Here is a 23,569-nt window from a genome sequence, read left to right as displayed (position 1 = left end):
CCACGACTTTGTCGGTCAGTCCTGTTGTTGGTTTTGTTGTACCATGACTTTATTTAAAAAAAAAAAAAAAAAATTTTTAAAAAAATATTAATTTTTTTTTTCTTTGTACCCATGTATAATACGCACCCCAGATTTTAGGACAATAAATTTGTAAAATATTGCGCACTATACACGGAAAAAAACGGTAGAATAAATACGGTAACTGATGGCATTTTGAGTTTATACCTGAATCAACTTGGCTCATTTCATCTGGTCCTCCTCTGAATGAGGTGGAGTGCTTCATGCCTTTAGCCTGATTCTTAAAGATAGAAGAAGACAGCTCTTCTAAGGTGCATCCTAGAAGGTAAGCTGCTTTCTGGGCCCATTCATGACGAGCAAACTGTTTGCGTCCCGCTATAATCAAGGGAGAAAAGAACAGTATTTGTAAATGAACATAAAAACAAATATGAAAAAGGAACAGAGAAAAAATTAAAAACCACACTGATCAAACAATGAAAAAGGATGAGAAAATCAGGTTACGTTTATTGAACTAACAGCATAATTATTTTCTATCCCACAGAATACTTTTCTTTAAATAATCTTTTTGTGCCAAGTAGCACTGATCAGTTCAGTGTTTTAAGGGTTCCAAAATACTATATTCGTTCCTATTTTTCAGTACACTAGCTTGGATTACCTGTCACAGCGATACAATATTCAGTCTGCATATGATGGACATAGACATACAGTATCGCAATCAATTGGTCTGATTCCTTGTTATAAAGTAAATAGGATAAGAAAAACAAAAGGGGATTTAAATATGGTGCAGTACAAGTGTAATGCAGAGTTTCTCAAACGTTTTACACCTAGTGCCGACTCAAAAAATCTTGCCTTTCCAAGAATCTCCATCATGACCAACATTACAATAAAGTAGCACAGCGTTAACTTGTCCAGCCCTAAAAATATTGCATAACTATGTAAAATTTCAACACTTAATGAAGTGATTCTTGTATATCACGAATCGTACTCGTGCCACACTTTGTGACTCAGGTGTAATGTGTACTGCTTAGGACTGTGAGCATACGAGTACTGCGTTGTGTATATATCTTATTTGTTTTAATTCCATAGCGAGTACTTGCTGTTGCGTTCCCTTTTACATTTTAATATAGCTGTGGCAGAAACAGTCCTCCACAGAAAATGAGAAAGTTTTACAAATTAATAACTGTGACACAATATTTCAGTCCAAGCTGTTGAACTGTGAAATACTTAACTTTCAAACAATGGAAAGTTTTATCAACAGCAATGAGTTGAACAAAGAGTAGGGGAAAAATGGCCATGAAACGGGTCAGAGCTTTTGTCTCACAGAAGAGAAGAAAATAAATAAATTAAAGGAAGGGGGGTGCATCAAAAGGCAAACAAGGTGGGGGTGAGGGGAAGGGCCACAAGATGAAGACAAAAAAAGGGGTGAGCAGAAGCAATAACTATGAAAATGACTCAAGGCCTGGAAGGCATGACAAAGGAAAAAAGAATAGGAACGCAAATGCAAAAGGGTTAGAAGTAAAACAGTCAAAAGTGTGTGTGTTGTTTTCCTCCATTACCTTCATCTCTATCTGCATTTGATATGGTGCAGCATGCAACATGCAAGTAAAGAGACTTGGTTAGAGAGACAACATAATTGATGGATTCATCAATTCAGTCACCAAAAAAACATGTATTAGTAGTCAAGACTCAATAACCCACCACCACACTTTTCCATAGCTTTTAGAAAAACACTACCTGAAAGTCCTGCTTTTTTGTTATATTAAAGTAAAAAATGATTGAGCAGATAAAAGTATAAATTGTATGGTCTTGTTGGTTTACTATGGAATCCAACCAACAGCAGGTTAATAATAACGCATCAACAGTGTCTTTCTTGAGTATGAATACCTTTACACCCAGCCAAAAGCTTTGAGCTTAGTGCCAAGCATCATGTAACAACATGACAAACAATTAAAAAAAATAAGACATTATTTACCTTTTGTTGCTCCCGCGGCCCCCAAGTGGTATATGGCTCCCAAGACAAGCCAGAGAGCTTTCTGCTCTTCACTCGAAATGGCCAGCACCTTCATAGCTGCCTGCAGTTTAGTAAACTGCTGGGATGCTCGTTGTTTATCCTCGGGCTGCAGAAGGTAAGGTCAGATCAAACCTTGGTCACCCATATCTAGAAGCTAAAATGCTTCAGATACATCCATCATAATTCATAGTATATTCATGCATATATTCATGGTTGGTTTCAAAATCTGATTCTTTCAAGAAGTTTGATATAATTACCTTTGACTGTGGAATGATGCCAAAAGTACTGTTCTCAGCCAAATGGTTGAAGTGTATCTCAGTTCTGTAAAAGAAAGCAAAGGTACTTGTAGAAGTGAAAATATACCATATATGTTAAATTTTCACATAGGTTCCCGAAAGAATGTGGACTGCAAAAACCGTACACACTGGCGGCCCTTCGAACACAACATCTGACACATAATTGTGAATTGGAATGAAAATGATACACGGTTTTCAAAATTCTAAATAAAACAGAATCTGAAAAGTGTGGTATACATTCATTCCCCACTACTTGGATATCCCTCAATGCAATTCAATGCAAGCAACTGTACTCAGATTTCACCTACTGTCCACTAATGTGGTAGATAACAAACACTGCTCATCTTCCCAAACACAGCACTGCGTAAAATGGCGGTGGCAACATGCAGTGGGTTCGTTTTTACTTCAGCGAGGATAGGGAAGCTGGTCAGAGTTCATGGAAAGATGGATGGAGCTCAAGAGTAGGCAATGCTGTAAGAAAAGCTGACTTGAGATTGGCAAGGATATTTATCTTGCAGCAAGACAATGACCCTTAACATAAACCAGCGCTATAAAAAAATACAGAATTCATGTGTTAGAATGGCCCTGTCAAAGTCCAGACATAAATCTCCTAGAGCAGGGGTGGCCAACCAGTCAGAGACTAAGAGCCACATTTTTTTACTGTGTTACCGCAAAGAGCCACATTATACACATGAGCACACATGAACATCACCCCATCCATCCCTTCCTCTTACACACACACACGCACGCACGCACACACACACACACGCACACACACACACACACACACACACTCACATGTGTGTTATTATTATTATTATTATATTTAATTATATTTAAAGGATTATTCTCAGTTGATGTCTTTAAATTCATCCGCGTTCTGCCATTGAAGCGGGGTGCATTCAAAGACCAGTCGTACAGACGGAAACGTTTTGTGATCAAATCTTTCATAACGAGAATGATTTGAGTGAATTGATTTGAATAGATAATTGAGAAGAAATTTCAGTTCTGAAGGCTCCTTTTGTCCCAAGCAAAGTGACAGATGGTGGGGAGGGGGGATGAAAATTGTAAAATCAATTCACTCAAATCATTCTCGTTATGAAAGATTTGATCACAAAACGTGCGTGGCTTTTTCTTAAATGAACACGTTTGACATTGCTATCGTGTCAGCTTTTAATTATATTGCGCTGTCATGTTAAAGCAAACTAATAAATGCAACAATATTAATTTGCTTTGAAAATACCTGAGTAATAAAATAAAATGGATGGATGGATGAATGATGATCACAATTAAGTATAAAGTCTCCTTTGTAATATATACTCCTTGTAGCCTGTACCCAAAAAGAGGAGTTTCTTTGCATCGAGGTTTATGCAAAGAGCTCACGTAATTATATTGTTGCGTTTTGGTGAAGTGAATGAGTGTTCCATCTGTACGACTGGTCTTTGAATGCACCCCGCTTCAATGGCAGAACGCGGATGGCATCAAATGAGAATAATCCTTTATAAAAATTAAAATTGACTGACGCAAACGTGAGTTCTTCATGTTTTTATTGAAAACAACATAGTGCTGACGCCGTACGACATGGGTTTTTCGCTTTCCAAATAAGGGGTCGCCACTAATTATTTGTGTTTAGATAAATGTCTGAGCTATAATGGTGTAATTAATGATTAAAACTTGAAAGTATCTGTTTATTGTATTTGTTTATACGTTTAATAAAGACAAAGCCATCACAAAACTGTTGTAATTATTTAGATTTTGATCTAAATTAGCCTTGAATAAAGACTAAGCAGTCACATGAATTAACAGAAAAAAATGGACAGCCGGACTCGGACTCGGACTCATGGCCAAGAGGCCGGACTCGGACTCGGTGCAAAAATCCGACCGAGTCCACAGCCCTGCTTCTGACATTTTGCTCACCAAAAACAAGTTGTAATGAGCGTGAACTTTTAATGCATTTTATTCAGAAGGTTACTTTGAACCCCAAGGCTTAAATGGCGGCGTGGCGTATTTATGGATTTTTACGGCCTCCAGGGGGCGCTCTAGCAGGATTGCTTCTTCTTCTTATTATTATTATTATTATTTCTTCTTTGTCTGTCAGCGAGACAGACAAAGAAGAAATAATGCGCCGAAGAAGACGTGCTAGTTTGTGTTTTGAACATTTCGCGCATCATGCACACACCCTCATGGAAAACACGAAGAAATGTATTTGATGCAGCTTTTAAGTTAAAAGCAATGGATTTGGCTGTCAAAGAGGGAAATAGAGCTTAAATGGCGGCGCGGCGTATTTATGGATTTTTACGTCCTCCGGGGCGCTCTAGCAGGAAGCAAGAGCGAGACAGACGAAGAAGAGATAATGCGCCGAAGAAGACGTGCTAGTTTGTCAAGACGGTTGCGTCACCCTTTTCTTTATTTCGTGGTCCCGTCCGTCTACTCTGGAGCTATACGTGTCGCTCGCTAGTTTAATGTAATTTAGCGCTTCGTGCATGAATAAAATTAACATGAACAGACCCTCATCACACTCGAAGAAATGCATAAAAGCGACGACGAAAGAGAGACTGAGAAAGTGTGAGGCGAAGGATATCTGACGCTATTCCAATCGGACGCTGAGGAGGAAGGCTTCGATGGTTTCAGTGCACTGGAGGAAGATGAAGACGATGAAGCTCTTTTTTTACTTTTACTGGTATGTTTTTTAACGAGCCCTGTTGGTGCTGTACTACCGTGTTGCTGCTGTGTTACCGCCGCGTCTCAGTGACTTTTACCGGGTATGTTTTTTTAATCCAGCCCTATTAGTCTTGTGTTACTTCCGTGTTGCTGCGGTATTATCGCCGCGGCACGGGCGGTGTTTGGAAAGAAATGTTAAGGTATGTTATTAAAACTTTAAAAAAGCTTTCTGTGTCCAGTCTTTCTTTGTTAATAACTCGCGTGCACACTTCCGTGTTGCTGCGGTACTACTGCTGCGTCACAGGCAATGTTTAGAAAGACATGTTAAAGTATGTTATTAAAACTTTAAAAAGGCTTTCTGTGAACGGTCTTTCTTTGTAAAAAACGCGTGTGCACGTGCGGCTTATAGTCCGGTGCGGCTTATATAAGAAAAAAAACTAAAATATCCCCCAATTTTAGCTGGTGCGGTTTATAATCCGGTGCAGTTTATAGTCCGGAATTTACGGTAACTTCTTTGGGCGGTTTGAGGCACTGAACAACACTCCGGCAGTTAAATCTGTTCCCCATCAGGACGAGGAGGCACTCTGCCTTGACTCAGCCGACGTGTTGAAGACTCTGAGAAGAGTCAACCCACGTAAGGCCCCAGACCCTGATAACATACCTGGGCGGGTGTTCAAGGAATGTGCAGGTCAGCTGGCTGGTGTCATCACAGACATTTTTAACATCTCGCTGGGCCAAGCCACAGTGCCTGTATGCTTCAAGGCTGCCTCCATCATTCCGGTGCCGAAGAAACCTCAAATAACCTCGTTTAATGACTACAGACCTGTGGCACTGACTCCCATCATGATGAAGTGCTTCAAAAGGTTGCTCAAAGACTACATCGTCTCCAGACTCCCCCCAACATTCGACCCGTTCCAGTTTGCCTACCGGAAGAACCGCTCTACTGAGGATGCCATCTCCTCCGTTCTTCACCTGAGCCTGGCTCACCTGGATGAGAGAACGCCCACGTGCGGTTGCTGTTCCTGGACTTCAGTTCAGCGTTTAACACCATCATTCCACAGCATCTGGTGGGAAAACTGGAACGCCTGGGCTACTTGTATGTTTATCGTGTACTGTGTCTCGTCACCGTGGGATGGAGGAAACGGAATTTCGGTTTCTTTGTGTGTCTTGACATATGAAGGGATTGACAATAAAGCTGACTTTGACTTTGAAATGACAATAAAGTCTGTCTAAGTCTGTATGGGTTTTTAGCCCGTGCAATGTTCCAAGCCAGTTGAAATAATGCAAGCGTGACAGTCTCTCAGTGCTTCGTAATTTTTTTGAAAAACTGTACCTGTTTTTCTGCCTGAATTTTCAAAGTGTCCAACTTGCGCTTGCGAAATTCAGTCCCTTTTGGAAAGTCCTTATCAATATTAGCATGAAGTGAGCTGAAGTGACGCTGAAGGTTTGAAGTTTTTAAATGCGCTAATGACGTTCGACATATCAGGCAGAATGGCTTGCCAATTCGTTCAACAAAAAAAAAAAAAAACTTTCCCACTCTGTTAAAAACGTCCTGTGTTCATCTTCATATATATATATATATATATATATATATATATATATATATATATATATATATATATATAATTTGGACTACTGTAACGCACTCCTCATCGGAATCCCTGGCAGGAGCATTTAAAAGCGCCAGTATGTCTAAAACAGCGCTGCCAGGGTCTTGATGAGGATGCGGAACCACAAGCACATCACCCCCATCCTTCACACCCTCCACTTCCTCCCCGTTCACCTCCGTATAATATACAAGATTCTCTTGCACACCCATCACTGTCTCCACGGTGATGTCCCCACCTACCTCACTGACCTCCTCACACCACACACCTCAGGCCAAACCCGGTCAGGCCAACAGCGCCGTCTGCCCCTGGACAGGACGCGACTCAAGACCATGGGGGACAGGGCCTTCGAGGCTACTGCTCCCGGTCTGTGGAACGCCCTCCTAGACCATCTTACTGGGAAAGCATACTCTTGCTTGTTTTTAAAGGTATTCTATCTGTTTTATTACTAGTTTTACTGCTGAAATTTTACCTTTCCTGTTTTCTGTAGCACTTTGAGATTTGCCTGCAAATGTAAAGTGCATTACAGGTAAAATTCCATCCATCCATCCATCCATCCATCCATCCATCCATCCATCCATCCATCCATCCATCTTCTTCCGCTTATCCGGGGTCGGGTCGCGGGGGCAGCAGTTTTAGGAGGGACTCCCATACTTCCCTCTCCCCAGCCACTTCATCCAGCTCATCCCGGGGATCCCAAGGCGTTCCCAGGCCAGCTGAGAGACATAGTCTCTCCAGCGCGTCCTAGGACGTCCCAGGGGTCTCCTATCGGTGGGACATGCCCGGGACAGCTCCCCAGGGAGGCGTCCAGGAGGCATCCTGATGAGATGCCCGAGCCACCTCATCTGGCTCCTCTCAACGTGGAGGAGCAGCGGCTCTACTCCGAGTCTCTCTCGGATGACCAAGCTTCTCACCCTATCTCTAAGGGAGAGCCCAGACACCCTGCGGTGTTGGCCCCTTCCACAGGTGGTGAGCCCATGGGAAGGGGGACCCAGGTTTTGTTTTCGGGCTGTGCCCGGCCACCAGACACTCGCCTTTGAGCCCCACATCCAGGCCAGGCTCCAGAGGGGGACCCCGGTGACCCGCATCCGGGCGAGGGAAAACTAGGTCCATATGAGTAAAATTAATTATTATTATAATTACAATTTTATACCACATTTTTAGATTTTTTTTACCTGAAATTTTGAAAATTTAACATTTTCAACTGTTCTACTTGACAACTACATTGTGTGGGTCAATCATATAAAATCTCATTCAGAACAGCGAGGTTTGTGGATGTGAGGTGGCAAAATGTGAAATGGTGTCAAAATGTTCAAAAAGTATGAATACTTTTTCAAGGTGCTGTACGTTCATGATATCAAAGTTTGAAACATAACACAAAGTGCCTATCAGAATACCGTATTTTCCGCACTATGAGGCGCACCTAAAAACTTACATTTTACTAAAAAAAACACAGTGCGCCTTATAATGCAAAGCGCCTTATATATGGATCAATTGATGAATTTGTTGATCCATACTAGTTGTACACACTGCTCTGCCAAAATGTTTCAGTACGTTTTAGTACGACTAGTAAATTACAAGGTCGCATCGCTTCCCAACATTACGGCACCTGTAGTCAGGGGGCGTCACCGAATAGCTGTTGTACCCCCGAGGATATTTCATTTCAAAATCGGCTGCTCCGTTAATGTTTCGAGTAAATCTACGGATCAATATGGAAGGGAAACATAGGTAAGCAGTACCAATGTGTTAGATCGAACTTTAGTCAGTTCCGATAATTTTATAGGAGATTGTTTGAGAAACGCGATTGTTTACACTTTGCTGAGGCGCATGGGAGATTGCGAGCTGAGGCTCATGGGAAATTGCGGATGGCTAATGCTATAACGATAGCTGCTATACGCGCGAGGCTATTTCATGTCAAAATAGGCTGCTCAGTTAATGTTAAAAGATTAAAAGATTAAAGTCCCAATGATCGTCACACACACATCTGGGTGTGGTGAAATTTGTCCTCTGCATTTTCCCATCCCCGTGTGATTTTAATCCATCCCCTGGGGGAGAGGGGAGCAGTGAGCTGCAGCGGTGCCGCGCTCGGGAATCATTTGGTGATCTAACCCCCCAATTCCAACCCTCAATGCTGAGTGCCAAGCAGGGAGGCAATGGGTCCCATTTTTATAGTCTTTGGTATGACTTCCAGTCTCAGGGCGGACACTCTACCACTAGGCCACTGAACTGAATGTTTCGAGTAGATCTACGGATCGATATGGAAGGGAAACATAGGTAAGTAGTACCAATGCGTTAGATCGAACTTTAGTCAGTTTCGATCATTTTATAGGAGATCGTTTGAGAAACGCGATTGTTTACAGAGGGCTCGTTGGTTATTGGCTAGTGGATGCATACCGCAACCCTAGTCAACCTCAGTTTGTTGCAGTATAGCTTCTATTTTATGCGCCTTATAATCCGGTGCGCTTTATATATGGACAAAGTTTTAAAACGGGCCGTTCATTGAAGGTGCGCCTTATAATCCGGTGCGCCTAATGGTGCGGAAAATACGGTACCTAATGAAAAAACTGAGACTGAACGTGACAAATGCATGTAGACCAGGGGTGCCCAAACTTTTTCAGCTCGCGAGCTACTTTTGAAATGACCAAGTCACAAAGATCTACCCACAAAAATCTTTTATATGTGTATATACGTATATATATATATATATATATATATGATATATATGTCATCGTGAAAAATAAGTCCTACTCCTATTCCCTATGAAAGTGACACTTCTTACTATGGCCAGCTGCTCCTCATTTTTATACCCTTTCTTAAGTTCAAGAGAAAAAAACAGGGTTCTGACAATTGGAGGGAACCCGTGAGCTAGCGTGTTTGTGTTGTGTTGTTAGCGCCTTTGTTTGTACACGCGTCAAGTGCGAAAAAAAATAAAACCATTTTAATGTCACGCGATCGACCAATAGTGGCTTGGCGATCGACCGGTCGATCGCGATCGACGTATTGGGCACCCCTGATGTATTCGAATGAATTACCGTATTTTTCGGACTGTAAATCGCATTTTTTTCATCGTTTGGGTGGGGAAGCGACTTATACTCAGGAGCGACTTATACTCAGGAGCGACTTATATGTGTAATTATTTACAAATTTTTACTTGATCATTAACACTTTACTGACTTACTAGTATAGTCGATCACTTCACATGTTATTTTCACTTTAAACCGCATGAGGGCGCACTATGGCTGTGGAATAATTAGAGCTTCACTGACAATGAGTTCCATTTACTGACATCCGGAGTCAGTAGATTTTCTGATTCGGAGTGACACAGATGGTTTGATAAACTTGTTTTTTATGTTATAGTTATTTGATATATAGATATTTAGAGTAGCAACGTCTATGTTGTTAGACTTCAATAGTTTCCGATTGTCTAGCAAGGGCGCGAAGGCAGCGGTTTGGGGGGGGCGATCCAGGCCGCTTGCTTATAGCACTGTGTTGGCTCATATGTGGAGCTATTGTTTTGTGAAATAAAGAGCCGGTTACCAAACCCACGTCTTGCCTGGTACTTTGGTAACGCTACAAAATAGTTATATGCGTAGATCTGTGGAATAATTGGAGCCGCAACTTGTACGGGCCTGTGGAATAATTTGAACTGCAACTGACGATGAGTCCGAAGCCGGCGGCGGTGCGTGGCGTTGTTCACATAAATTGAATCGATGGATTTAATGATTTGGTGTGTATAATGCGCCCCCATGTATAATACGCACCCTAAAAATGGCATGTTGATGCTGGAAAAAAGCCTCTACCCATGTATAATACGCACCCAATTTTCTTTTTTTTTTTTAATATTTTGATTTTTTTTTTTTTTAAGTCCCAATGATCGTCACACACGCAGGGAGGCAATGGGTCCCATTTTTATAGTCTTTGGTATGGTCTTAACTAGGCTGGATGTATTTTTTTTTGTTGGCGTTTATTTCTCCGACTGCCCGTAAAGGCACCACCGCGATCAGTGCGGACATGTGAAAAAGGCGTGCGGACATGTGAAAAAGGCGGCTCTGTATGGGAGAGACGTTGAAGAGGAATAAAAACACCCTTGGAAACTAAAACTTGCCCCTCATCGTGACTCGGAGCCGCAACAAATGTTTCGGATTTGTGTAGGGTACATTGTGACAGCAAACGAGCAGGTGATCGAGCAAGCGTCTGATACGAGAGCATTGCGTTCGTATGGAGCGTGTTTGAAGTGAACAGCAGAGACGAAAGGAACAAGGCAAAGTGTTGTGAAATAAAATATTACCGTTTTTGTCCGTGTATAATGCGCCCCCATGTATACTACGCACCCTAAAAATGGCATGTTGATGCTGGAAAAAAGCCTGTACCCATGTATAATACGCACCCAATTTTTTTTTTTTAAAATTTAAAAAAACATTTTTTAATTTTCTTTTTTTTTTTTTTTAAGTCCCAATGATCGTCACACACGCAGGGAGGCAATGGGTACCATTTTTATAGTCTTTGGTATGGTCTTAAATAGGCTTGATGTATTTTTTTTTGTTGGCGTTGATTTCTCCGACGGCCCGTAAAGGCACCACCGCGATCAGATGAAAAGAGAGGGAAGTGGCGTGCGGACATGTGAAAAAGGCGGCTCTGTATAGGAGAGACGTTGAAGAGGAATAAAAACACCCTTGGAAACCAAAACTTGCCCCTCGTCGTGACTCGGAGCCGCAACAAATGTTTCGGATTTGTGTAGGGTACATTGTGACAGACAGCAAACGAGCAGGTGATCGAGCAAGCCTTGTCTGATACGAGAGCATAGCGGTCGTATGGAGCGTGTTTGAAGTGAACAGCAGAGACGAAAGGAACAAGGCAAAGTGTTGTGAAATAAAATATTGCCTGTAATACGCATTTTGTTATTTGCTGATTGAAACTGCTAATTAAACTGTGAATTGAAACTAATAGGAAGAAAACTGAACTCTCGCTCTTTATATAGCTGACGTGTCTTGCGCATCCGTTCTGCGCATCGGATCCATAGTGCGCATGCTCAGTGATACTGCCTCCGTATGACGTCCGGTCTGCGATGGAGATTAAAAAACAAACAATATTTGACAATTTAGTTTAGTTATAGTTTATTGTTTAGCACATATTATTATATCAATAACTGTGCAAGGAGGGAGACAAAGCCTAGGGGTTGTAAAGAGCTCCACTCCTTCTAACCCCCAATTCCAACCCTCAATGCTGAGTGCCAAGCAGGGAGGCAATGGGTCCCATTTTTACAGTCTTTGGTATGACCCGGCCGCGGTTTGAACCCACAACCTTCCAGACTCAGGGCGGACACTCTAACCACTAGGCCACTGAGCTGACAATAACACACCATCAAGGATTGCACCATCGCATCAAACAATGTGTTGTCAATTATGAATTTTACTGACTAAGTGTGTTGGGCAGGATGGCTGAATGCGATGCGCGATTGACAACAAGAAGAAAGGTGATTTCAAGTTTTATTTCGAGGGAGATTTGTCATGTCTCCTCCCCAGTTTTGCTATGTGTCTAGGTTGCCATAGTTTCTGTTCGCGTCGCCCCTCCCTTCCTGTGTCACCTCAATCAATGTTATGTGTTATGTATTTAAGTCCTGTCTGCCCCTCGCTCACCGTCGGATCATTGCATGTGTTACTGTCATGATGTCTGTTTGGTTTCTGTTCCTGTCTTTGGTAATGTCACCCTGTCTTTTTGTTCCACGACTTTGTCGGTCAGTCCTGTTGTTGGTTTTGTTGTACCATGATTTTCTTAAAAAAAAAATAATAATAAATAAATAATTTGTACCCATGTATAATGCGCACCCCAGATTTGAGGACAAAAAATTAGTTAAATTTTGCGCATTATACACGGAAAAAAACTGTAGTTTATATATCCTTATATGAGCCTGTGGAATAATTTGAACTACAACTGACGACGAGTCCAACGTCAGCGGTGCGCCGCACACGCAGCGTTGTTTACAGAAATGACGAAGAATTTAATGATTTGGAGTGATGCAGATGGTTTGATAAACGTATTATTTATGTTATAATTATTTGAATAACTGCTAATGTTACATCAGGCCCGTTCTCAGCTCCTTGTTTGTGGTTATGTCACGTTAGTATACCGTATGGTTTCACCTGTTTTTGCTGGTTCATGTCTTTACTTGGTGTTGGACTTTGTCAAATAAATTTCCCCCAAAATGTGACTTAAACTCCGGTGCAACTTATATACCGTTTTTTTCCGTGTATAGTGCGCAATATTTTACTAATTTATTGTCCTAAAATCTGGGGTGCGTATTATACATGGGTACAAAGAAAAAAAATTTTAATTTTTTTTTTTTTAATTTTTTTTTTTCTTTTTTAAATAAAGTCATGGTACAACAAAACCAACAACAGGACTGACCGACAAAGTCGTGGAACAAAAAGACAGGGTGACATTACCAAAGACAGGAACAGAATGACAGTAACACATGCAATGATCCAACGGTGAGCGAGGGGCAGACAGGACTTAAATACAAAACACGTTACATCGATTGAGGTGACACAGGAAGAGCGGGGTGACACGAACAGAAACTATGGCAACCTAGACACATAGCAAAACTGGGGACGAGACATGACAAATCTCCCCCGAAATAAAACTCACCTTTCTTCTTGTTTGTTGTCAATCGCGCATCGCATTCAGCCATCCTGCCCAACACACTTAGTAAAATTCATAATTGACGACACATCGTTTGATGCGATGGTGCAAACCTCGATGGTGTGTTATTGTCAAATATTGTTTGTTTTTTAATCTCCATCGCGGACCGGACGTCATACGGAGGCCGCCATTACAGATGCGCAGAACGGTTGCGCAAGACACGTCAGCTATATAAAGAGCGAGAGTTCAGTTCTCCACCTATTAGTTTCAATTCACAGTTTAATTAGCAGTTTCAATCAGCAAATAACAAAATGCGTATTACAGGTAATATTTTATTTCACAACACTTTGCCTTGTTCCTTTCGTCTCTGCTGTTCATTTCAAACACGCTCCATACGACCGCAATGCTCTTGTATCAGACGCTCGCTCGATCACCTGCTAGTTTGCCGTCTGTCACAATGTACCCTACACAAATCCGAAACATTTGTTGCGGCTCCGAGTCACGACGAGGGGCAAGTTTTGGTTTCCAAGGTTGTTTTTATTCCTCTTCAACGTATCTCCCATACAGAGCCGCCTCATTCCCCTGCGCACGGAGCGCGGTGGTGCGTTTAGGGGCAGTCAGAGAAATCAACGCCAACAAAAAAAATGACATCCAGCCTAGTTAAGACCATACCAAAGACTTTAAAAATGGGACCCATTGCCTCCCTGCGTGTGTGACGATCTTTGGGACTTAAAAAAAAAAAAAAATTTTTTTTTAAAAATTAAAAAAATTCATAAAAATTGGGTGCGTATTATACATGGGTACAAGCTTTTTTCCAGCATCAGCATGCCATTGTTAGGGGTGCGTACTATACATGGGGGCGCACTATACACGGAAAAAAACGGTATGTTTTTTTCCCCTTTATTGAGCATTTTATGGTTGATGCGACTTGTACTCCGGAGCGACTTTTAGTCCAAAAAATACGGTACTTTGATGCGTTCCTTAAGAAAAAAACTGGGGAAAAAAAAAAAAAAGAAAATCAAAGATGCAGACCAAAGCAACTGTAACGGTATTACGTTATCACAGTTTGACTAATTGCACTATAAAAACCAAAATTGCAATTTGTATTTGAGAGGCTATTTAAATGTCACTGGTAACATCCTGAGTAAAACATTTCTGACACATGCTTGTCTAATAACGGCTGTAATTTAACAGTCTGCCATTATATGTACTTTAACTGTTTCAATGCTCTATGAGAGAATCAAATTAACTTTGTACGCACATCGGAATGAGCCATAATATATTACTAACCTACAGTACTTACTGTAAGTAAGCTTTAAATACAGTCAAACCTCGGTTTCCGAACGTCCCGGTTCTCAAACAAATCGGAATTCGAACGAAAAATTAGAGAAAACCCGACCGCATGACCCGGATGCCGACTGAGTCCGTTCATTGTTATTGTATTTTCGTTACTTTGAGGATTGTATTAACCCCTAATCATGCCTCCAAAGAAAGCAAGTGGGAGCAGTAAAGCCATCCTAAAACACAAAGACGCTCTTAAAGCAATGCGACAGTGAGCGCCCAGCGTGCTTCAGTTGCGCGATCGGACCAAATTAAGCTCCCTGCGCACTGAGGTCCACTAAAATTTTGGAAAGTACATCAGGACTTTAAAAATATTTTCTAAATTTCAGAGCGGTGCAGTTGCGCGGTCGGCGGCGCACTACGGTTATGCGTTCGTCCGTGCGCTGATGTTGCGCTGCAGTTGCGCTGCAGTTGCGCTGCAGTTGCGCTGCAGTTGCGCTTCAGTTGCGCGATCGGACAAAAATGCGCAAATGAAAAAAATTAAAATTTAAAAATTATTTGTAATGGGAAAAATAGATTCGGAATTCGAACGATTCACTTCACGAACCGCCTTCTGGAACGGATTGTGATCGAAAACCGAGTTTTGACTGTAAATTATATATTACACTCCCAGGCCATACAGAACATCAAATTAAAAACAAATACAATGATCAGAAGCTATGGGATTATTATTTTTTTCCTGCCTATTTGCAACCCACCCAAAATGGCTCTGTGACCCATTTCGGGGTCTCACCGCCAAAGTTGAGCATCAATGTTTTATTCAGAAACCCTGCCAAGAGAACTGGAAATATATGGTACTGGATATATTGTGGCAACTAAGATACAAGTACATTCACCTCAGGGTGCTGTCAGCCCCAGCCATCATATAATAGAAAACGTTGAAGGTTGACTCATTGTCCGGTCGTCTGCTCACCCTCATTTTCTCCAGCAACATTGTCTAAGCAGAATAAGAAAACAGGAAAAGCCACTGCTCTTTAACAGATTTTGCGCAATTAAACAGCACAATAGATCAAGGTGTAATGTCTATTCTGTGTTACCTGAATAGATGCAGATGCCACCTGTCCAGCTTGATCAAAGTCAAGCGACACTACATGTGAGAAACGACTGGCATTGGCGTTCATTGAAGTGTAAGTGTTCCCGAAAGCCTCAAGGATTGTGTAGACTGCTTGCCACTTCTCCGCTAAGTGATATGGAGAGAAATCTACTTTTTTAACATCAATACAATACAACTTCATTTATATAGCACAACAGCTACAGCTGGAACAAAGCACTTTACATACAGCAGTGGGACAACAACAAAGACAGTGAAAACAATAAATTGAAACACAAATTAATATACAGCAGCATAACTAAGTCGAAAGTCAGTCGAAATCCAAAGATTCAAAGAATAAAAATGGGTCTTCAAAAGAGTGTTAAAAATGGCCAGACAGGGGGCTTGTCATGTAAGTGGAGGTAATTCCATAAGCAAGGACGGGCAACAGAAAAGGCTCAACTGACTGCTGCAATAACATAGCCACATGCGGCTAATGAAGCAATATGGCCATTGTATGTACAGTAGAACCCCAGAACAGAGTTTGACCCATAATGTCCAAATGACCCAAAAATCTTTGCCTCCGCTCTCGAACAAAGCTTGGGAATCCGTCCCCGCACGCAACTTTTGTAAACAAAATATGTATTATTTGTCTTTTAAATGTCCAATGTGTCAAGCACCGCGAATGGATTGTGTAAGACTGTGGTCTAAGCTTTAGCTATACTGTATTTTCATTGTTTTATTGAGGTTTTATGTACTGTTAAAGACAAAATTAAACTAACTGCTTCGGAACTCGACTGGTTCACTTCTCAACGCTCCTCCTGGTATGAATTAGCATTGAGTTCCGGGGTTCTACCGTACATATATTTCTACAGCTGAATTTAACTGTTGCATCTTTAAATTAGGTGCACTTTGTAGTCCGGAAATTCAGGGAATTTTACTTTGTGCTTCAGTTTGAATTCAGTCTTCATTACAGGGGAAGTCAACTTTCTTTAAAATAATATGTTGTATGTGCCCCCACTCGTCTAAACTTGGCATTCTGATTAATATTACATTTGTAGAATATGAGTTCACGGCTCAGCTTCGCAAAACTGGTGAGCCGTAACCTGTGACCTGAGACCTGGCAACTGTGATTAAAGATTAAAGATTAAAGTCCCAATGATCGTCACACACACACCTGGGTGTGGTGAAATTTGTCCTCTGCATTTAACCCATCCCCGTGTGATTTTAATCCATCCCCTGGGGGAGAGGGGAGCAGTGAGCAGCAGCGGTGCCGCGCTCGGGAATCAGTTGGTGATCTAACCCCCCAATTCCAACCCTTAATGCTGAGTGCCAAGCAGGGAGGCAATGGGTCCCATTTTTATAGTCTTTGGTATGACCCGGCCAGGGTTTGAACCCACAACCTTCCGGTCTCAGGGCGGACACTCTACCACTATGCCACTGAGCCGATGACAGCAAATGGTAAAATGGCCGCCCTCTGAGATAGGTAAAAACAGGTGGATTCTGCCTGTTTAATTCATATTCCAGAAATAAAACGTTGGGCTGCACAGACAATATTATTACAAAAAAAATTGGGGTTTACTACCACTTTAAAAAGTATAATTAATGCTTACCAGAGAAGATTTTGCCTGTGCTGCCAGCAATAGTGACCAAATACTGGACAAGGTGCTGGCAGTTGGTGGTTTTGCCACTACCAGACTTTCCAAGTAGTACAATCGACTGGTCTTGTCTTGTGGTGAGAAGATTACGGTAGGCCGACTGGGCCACAGAGTAGATATGAGGAGCCGATTCTTCACGCCGACACCCTTTAAACATGTGCATCACCTGATGGAGGAGGACATAGTTCAAAAAGTTCATAGTTCAAGGTCAGCTTTATTGTCAATCCCTTCATATGTCAGACACACAAAGAAACCGAAATTCCGTTTCCTCCATCCCACGGTGACGAGACACAGTACACGATAAACATACAAGTAAACAACACAAAATAAAAACAAGAAGGCACAAACAATAACTAATAAATAATACATAAATAAAATGAGTGATGAATAAATAATAAACAAATAACCCAATAAATAAGAGGAGCAAAACTGAGCCAGTGTGCGTACAGCAGACAGTAAGCATAGCGCAAAGTACAGGACGCTACGCAGAAAGGGGGGGTGAGTTCAGGATCCTAACAGCCCGGAGTATGAAGCTGTTGGAGAGTCTGGTGGTGCGGGAGCGCAGGCTCCTGTACCTCTTCCCAGAGGGCAGAAGCTCAAACAAAGAGTGAGCGGGGTGACTCAATCGTGGTCGCCTTGCGGGTGAGATGGGAGGTGTAAATGTCCTTCACTATGTGCTGCAGGGCCTTCAAGTTGTAGTGCAGCCGCCACCCCAAACAGCAATACAGCTGGAGAGGACGCTCTCAATGGTGCCGCGGTAAAATGTAGTCATGACGGCCGGAGTTTCCGCACGAAGTACAGGCGGCGCTGGGCTTTCTTTGCCAGTGATGCGGTGTTGGTGGACCAGGAGAGATCCTCACTGATGTGCACCCACAGTGTTGGCCAGAATATAAGACCATGTTTTTTGCATTGAAATAAGACTGAAAAAGTGGGGGTCGTCTTACATTAAGGGACAGTATACCCATTCACTTGTGCGCAGCGGTAAGTTAAAGGTTGCCGGTATCGACTGAGTATGTTGCTGTGATCATGTGCATCTTTGACACAAAGTGAGTATAGTCAAACGTCACGGTTCTCGAACAAATCGGAATTCGAACGAAAAACACGAGATTTTTTGCTTTGGTTGTCGAACAAAAATTCGGAGGTCGAACCTCGCGAGATGAGCCGAGACGACCCGAGAAAACCCGACCGCACAACCCAGATGCCCACTGACTCCGTTCATTGTTATTGTATTTTTGTTACTTTGAGGATTGTATTAACTCCTAATCATGCCTCCAAAGAAAACAAGTGGGAGCAGTAAAGCCATCCTAAAACACAAAGACGCTCTTAAAGCAATGCGACAGTGAGCACCCGGCGCGCTGCAGTTGCGCGATCGGACCAAATTAAGCTCCCTGCGCACTGAGGTCGACTAAAATTTTGGAAAGTACATCAGGACTTTAAAAATATTTTCTAAATTTCAGCGACGGCTCTGTCACAATAATGCGACCAGCGCGGTGGAGTTGCGCGGTCGGCGGCGCACTACGGTTGCGCCTTCGGCGGTGCGCTGCAGTTGCGCGATCGGACAAAAATGCGCAAATGAAAAAATGCTTACAAAAGGCGTTTTTTTTAGTCTTGGAATGGATTAATTTTTTCCTCATTATTTGTAATGGGAAAAATAGATTCGGAATTCGAACGATTCACTTCTCGAACCGCCTTCTGGAACGGATTGTGGTCGAAAACCGAGGTTTGACTGTATATACATTTCATTGTTACTACTGTCCACTGTTGTGCCATTTGTCCGATCGCGGTTTGCTTCGTGTGCGTGCCGTTTGATTGATTGATTGACGTTTGATTTAAGTTTGCCTCGCATCTTACACGCATGACTACAGCCGTTACGCAGCGGCACGGCGACTAAGGGTCGCCAGCAAATGTTGTCTCAATGACTTGTGTTTGGTTTGTTGTCGAGAGTATTTCCTTTATGGTTATTTAGTATAGCGGAACCGTTACGCGCAGTTAGTTCTGTAATGTGTGCCGTTTACTAGTGTGTGACGTCAGAAGTTGAGCGTTGACTTACGTGCTGTATTTATGTCTGTTGCAGAAACACACACCCACACGCACACACACACACACACACACACACACATTCACACACTAAAAGACTCACCCATGTACACTACACACACCTGCTCTCACATCCTTACGGCCAAACATGTGCCTATAGCCTTTTGCCAGTTTGTCTGTATGCCCCTATGAGCCACAGTGCCTGTTACTTTTTTGCCAATAATTCAGTAAAGCAATCAAAACTGAACCACGTCTTTCCTTCTGTGTTCTGACCGACACCCGGGAGCGAAAAGCGCATAACCATCCGAGCCAACTATACAGTCCTCAGGCTCCCCAACAATAGCGGTAGCAGTTTGCATTATTTTATTGCAATGTTTTTCCTTATTCAGATTTGTTTCAAGACTACAGTTACAGTTAGACTTCACTTTGATAGTTAATGCAGTTATTGCAATTTTGTCACAGTAGATTGGTTTATTTACATTTCAAAAAACAGAAGCCATTCATTTACAAATGTGATTGCACTTTAGTTTACATATTTAAATGTTCAGATATTAAGATGTGATAGACAGTTTTTGCATGATTTGAAGGAGGCAAAATAACATGCTTTTTCTCTCGAATATATTGTCCTGATCATTTGTTTCAGATACAATCATTTTCTGTATAAAAATTAAATTTGGTGTTCAAAAAGTCTTTTTTCAAACTTGAGTCTTGAAAAAGAGGGGGTCGCCTTATAATCAGGGTTGTCTTAGATTCAGGCTAATACGGTATATGACATTTTACGGTTGCCTAAATTTGACAGCAATGAGTAAATCTGAGGCCACGTAACTGCTTCATTGCCTTTAACAGCCCTGCCCTGCATTTTGAGAAAAAAACCAAAACATAAATGCAGCCCATTCATCTTTTAATTTCTTTGGCGATTACTGTAGTCTATGTTTGAGATATATTTGTCAGTTACCTTTTCTGAATACATGGAGGCTGTACTGACAGGGTTAATAACCACCATGTTGGGTCCAGCATAGGAGTGGATGAGGTTTCCTCCATAGCGTTGCCGCAAGCAATGCATCACACTGGATTCATTAAGATAGAGCAGCAAAGCCAGATTCTCGGACCGATCGTATGATGGAGGGTTGGCCTGAAACAAGCAGGTTAAGTCAGAAAATAAATATTTCGATCCATGTAAAATATGTGCAACAAGCTATACAAAAAAACAATCATTTTGGAAAAGTTTACATTTCATCCAGAAATGAGAAATGTATGTATGTTTTTGTTACACCACCTTCATTCATGCTGAAGTCTGTTTAATGACATATGTGTCTACCTTTCCATTTTAAGCGATCGTCTTACATGACTTGGGAGCTTGTTGCACTGTCGCCAATTTGTGTGATTACAAGAATACTCAATTGTTTTTTAAACTGGCTTTCCCAGACGAGGAAAAGGTCTGTTGTGATTCTCCAAAGCTTCAAGTGCCTACCCCAGAATGAGGAACACAGAAGCATGAAGCGGAGAGCCGTTTGAAAAGACCACCTTAACCTTGTACATGTCCTCCTCGTCATTTCATGGACGAAGCACGTCACTATACTCGCATTGAATTTTGTGCTGAAGTACTCGCCGAGTGAGTGCCACAATAACATCGGATATTGTTTAAATTTGTGTGCGAGACTTTAGTATTTCTCAACCTCTGAAATTATTAAAAGGATCGCCGCAATATTATGGATTTTTAGGACATTAACCTGTTTGTCAGTAAGCTGGAGTGAGCGCCTGTGGCAAGGAAGACGTTTTGCTCATGATATTGCTTAAAAAGTGCAATATAGAGGGTGTGTGAATGATGAACTGTGATGAATTTCGAACTCGCAAGGGAATACTGGAGAGAGATGAGGCAGTCATCTATTTTTCTCCTTGATTCTTTCACTCACCTTTTCAATATCATCCTCATCCACATCAAGTATTGTCCCATCATGCTCTAGTTGGATTTTCACCTTGCCTTCTTGCAGGGACCCTGGCTCAGCTTTTACCACCGTTGCTGCGCATAGAGCAAAGACGACAATAGTTTCACATTAGCCAGCATACATTTGTGTCAGTCATATATACACTTGTGTTACCAACAGGCAGGGAGCTACATCATAATGAAATGAACAGAAATCGGGGAAGGAGAAGAAAAAAAAGAGGAGAAGGAGGAGCAGTTGAAGCATCATAAGGAGAAGCAAGAGAGGGACAAGGAGAAGGAAAAGGAGAAGGAGAAGTTATTAACCGTACCAGGTAATGCTGAGATTTTTTTCACCAGCAAAATAGGCTGCTACGTTAATGTTTCGAGTACATTTACGGATTGATATGGAAGGGAAACATAGGTAAGCAGTACCAATGTGTTAGATCGAACTTTAGTCAGTTCTGATCATTTTATAAGAGATCGTTTGAGAAACGCGATTGTTTACACTTTGCTGAGGCTCATGGGAGATTGCGAGCTGAGGCTCATGGGAATTTGCGGATGGCTAATGCTATAAAGATAGCTGCTATACGCACCAGGCTATTTCATGTCAAAATAGGCTGCTCTGTTAATGTTTCAAGTAAATCTACGGATCGATATGGAAGGGAAACATAGGTAAGTAGTACCAATGCATTAGATCGAACTTTAGTCAGTTCCGATCATTTCATAGGAGATCGTTTGAGAAACGCGATTGTTTACACTTTGCTGAGGCTCATGGGAGATTGCGAGCTGAGGCTCATGGGAATTTGCGGATGGCTAAAGCTATAACGATAGCTGCTATACGCACCAGGCTATTTCATGTCAAAATAAGCTGCTCTGCTAATGTTTCGAGTAAATCTACGAATCGATATGGAAGGGAAACATAGGTAAGTAGTACCAATGCGTTAGATCGGACTTTAGTCAGTTCCGATCATTTTAGAGGAGATCGTTTGAGAAACGTGATTGTTTACACTTTGCTGAGGCTCATGGGAGATTGCGAGCTGAGGCTCATGGGAATTTGCGGATGGCTAATGCTATAACGATAGCTGCTATACGCACGAGGCTATTTCATGTCAAAATAGGCTGCTCTGTTAATGTTTCGAGTAAATCTACGGATCGATATGGAAGGAAAACATAGGTAAGTAGTACCAATGCGTTAGATCGAACTTTAGTCAGTTCCGATCATTTTATAGGAGATCGTTTGAGAAACGCGATTGTTTACAGAGGGCTCGTTGGTTATTGGCTAGTGGATGCATACCGCAACCCTAGTCAACCTCAGTTTGTTTGCAGTATAGCTTCTATTTTATGCGCTTTATAATCCGATGCGCCTTATATATGGACAAAGTTTTAAAATGGGCCGTTCATTGAAGGTGCGCCTTATAATCCTTATAAAGCCTAATAGTGCGGAAAATACGGTAATCCAAGAGAATTGGACTGTATGCAGACAACGAAGGGGGGCAAAAAAAAGCCATTAAGTGAGGCATGGTGTAAGTACATTTCAGTTTATCACGGATGATCATTTATTTTCATTGCTGCTCTATACATGACTAATGTGCAAAGATTGTAGTGCAATGCTAAATAAAGCTTCAACATACTGTACATTATAGATGCATGTAACTAGTATCAAAGTCAAAAGTCAAAAAAAGTCAAAGTCTGCTTTATTGTCAACATCTTCACATGCCGAGACACACAAAGAGATCGAGATTACGTTTTCCCTATCCCACGGTGACAAAACATATTACACGATAGACATACAAGTAAACGACGCAATATAAAAAAACAAGAAGGCACAAACAATAAATAATAAGAGTAACAATAAATAATAAATAAATAGATAACACAACGAATAAAAGCCAGTGTGCATACAGACAGTAAAAGTACAGAACGCTACGCAGAACGGGGAAGCGAGTTCAGGATCCTGACAGCCTGGAGTATGAAGCTGTTTGAGAGTCTGGTGGTGCGGGAGCGCAGGCTTCTGTACCTCTTCCCAGAGGGCAGAAGCTCGAACAAAGAGTGAGCGGGGTGACTCACATCACTCACAATCGTGGTCGACTTGCGGGTGAGATGGGAGGTGTAAATGTCCTTCAAGGAGGGGAGCGAAGCACCAATAATCTTACCAGCCGTATTCACTATGCGCTGCAGGGCCTTCAAGTTGTAGTCAGTGCAGCCGCCACCCCAAACAGCAATACAGCTGGAGAGGACGCTCTCAATGGTGCCGCGGTAAAATGTAGTCATGACGGCCGGAGGGGCGCTCGCTCGCCTGAGTTTCCGCAGGAAGTACAGGCGGCGCTGGGCTTTCTTTGTCAGTGAT

The 23,569-nt window shown here is 42.0% G+C and overlaps 1 protein-coding gene across 20 annotated transcripts in view; it reads right to left on the bottom strand.

Moving 5' to 3' along the window:
• Positions 1-23,569, bottom strand: part of myo18ab (myosin XVIIIA b) — a 212,181-nt gene that overhangs the window by 138,297 nt on the left and 50,315 nt on the right. For all 20 annotated transcript variants that reach the window (XM_061280031.1, XM_061280032.1, XM_061280033.1 and 17 more), the window contains 8 exons: positions 21,212-21,318; positions 20,254-20,430; positions 17,217-17,427; positions 15,611-15,753; positions 15,410-15,510; positions 2,287-2,350; positions 1,991-2,135; positions 226-393 (listed from right to left, as the gene is read on the bottom strand). In XM_061280031.1, coding sequence (XP_061136015.1) covers positions 226-393; positions 1,991-2,135; positions 2,287-2,350; positions 15,410-15,510; positions 15,611-15,753; positions 17,217-17,427; positions 20,254-20,430; positions 21,212-21,318 — 1,116 coding nt within the window. The remainder of the gene's footprint in view (positions 1-225; positions 394-1,990; positions 2,136-2,286; positions 2,351-15,409; positions 15,511-15,610; positions 15,754-17,216; positions 17,428-20,253; positions 20,431-21,211; positions 21,319-23,569) is intronic.

The sequence above is a fragment of the Syngnathus typhle genome, linkage group LG6 (genome assembly GCF_033458585.1).
Source record: "Syngnathus typhle isolate RoL2023-S1 ecotype Sweden linkage group LG6, RoL_Styp_1.0, whole genome shotgun sequence".
NCBI classification, from domain to species: Eukaryota; Metazoa; Chordata; class Actinopteri; order Syngnathiformes; family Syngnathidae; genus Syngnathus; species Syngnathus typhle.
The sequence above is the reverse complement of the archived record's forward strand: the minus strand, read 5'-3'. Positions and strand labels throughout refer to the sequence as shown.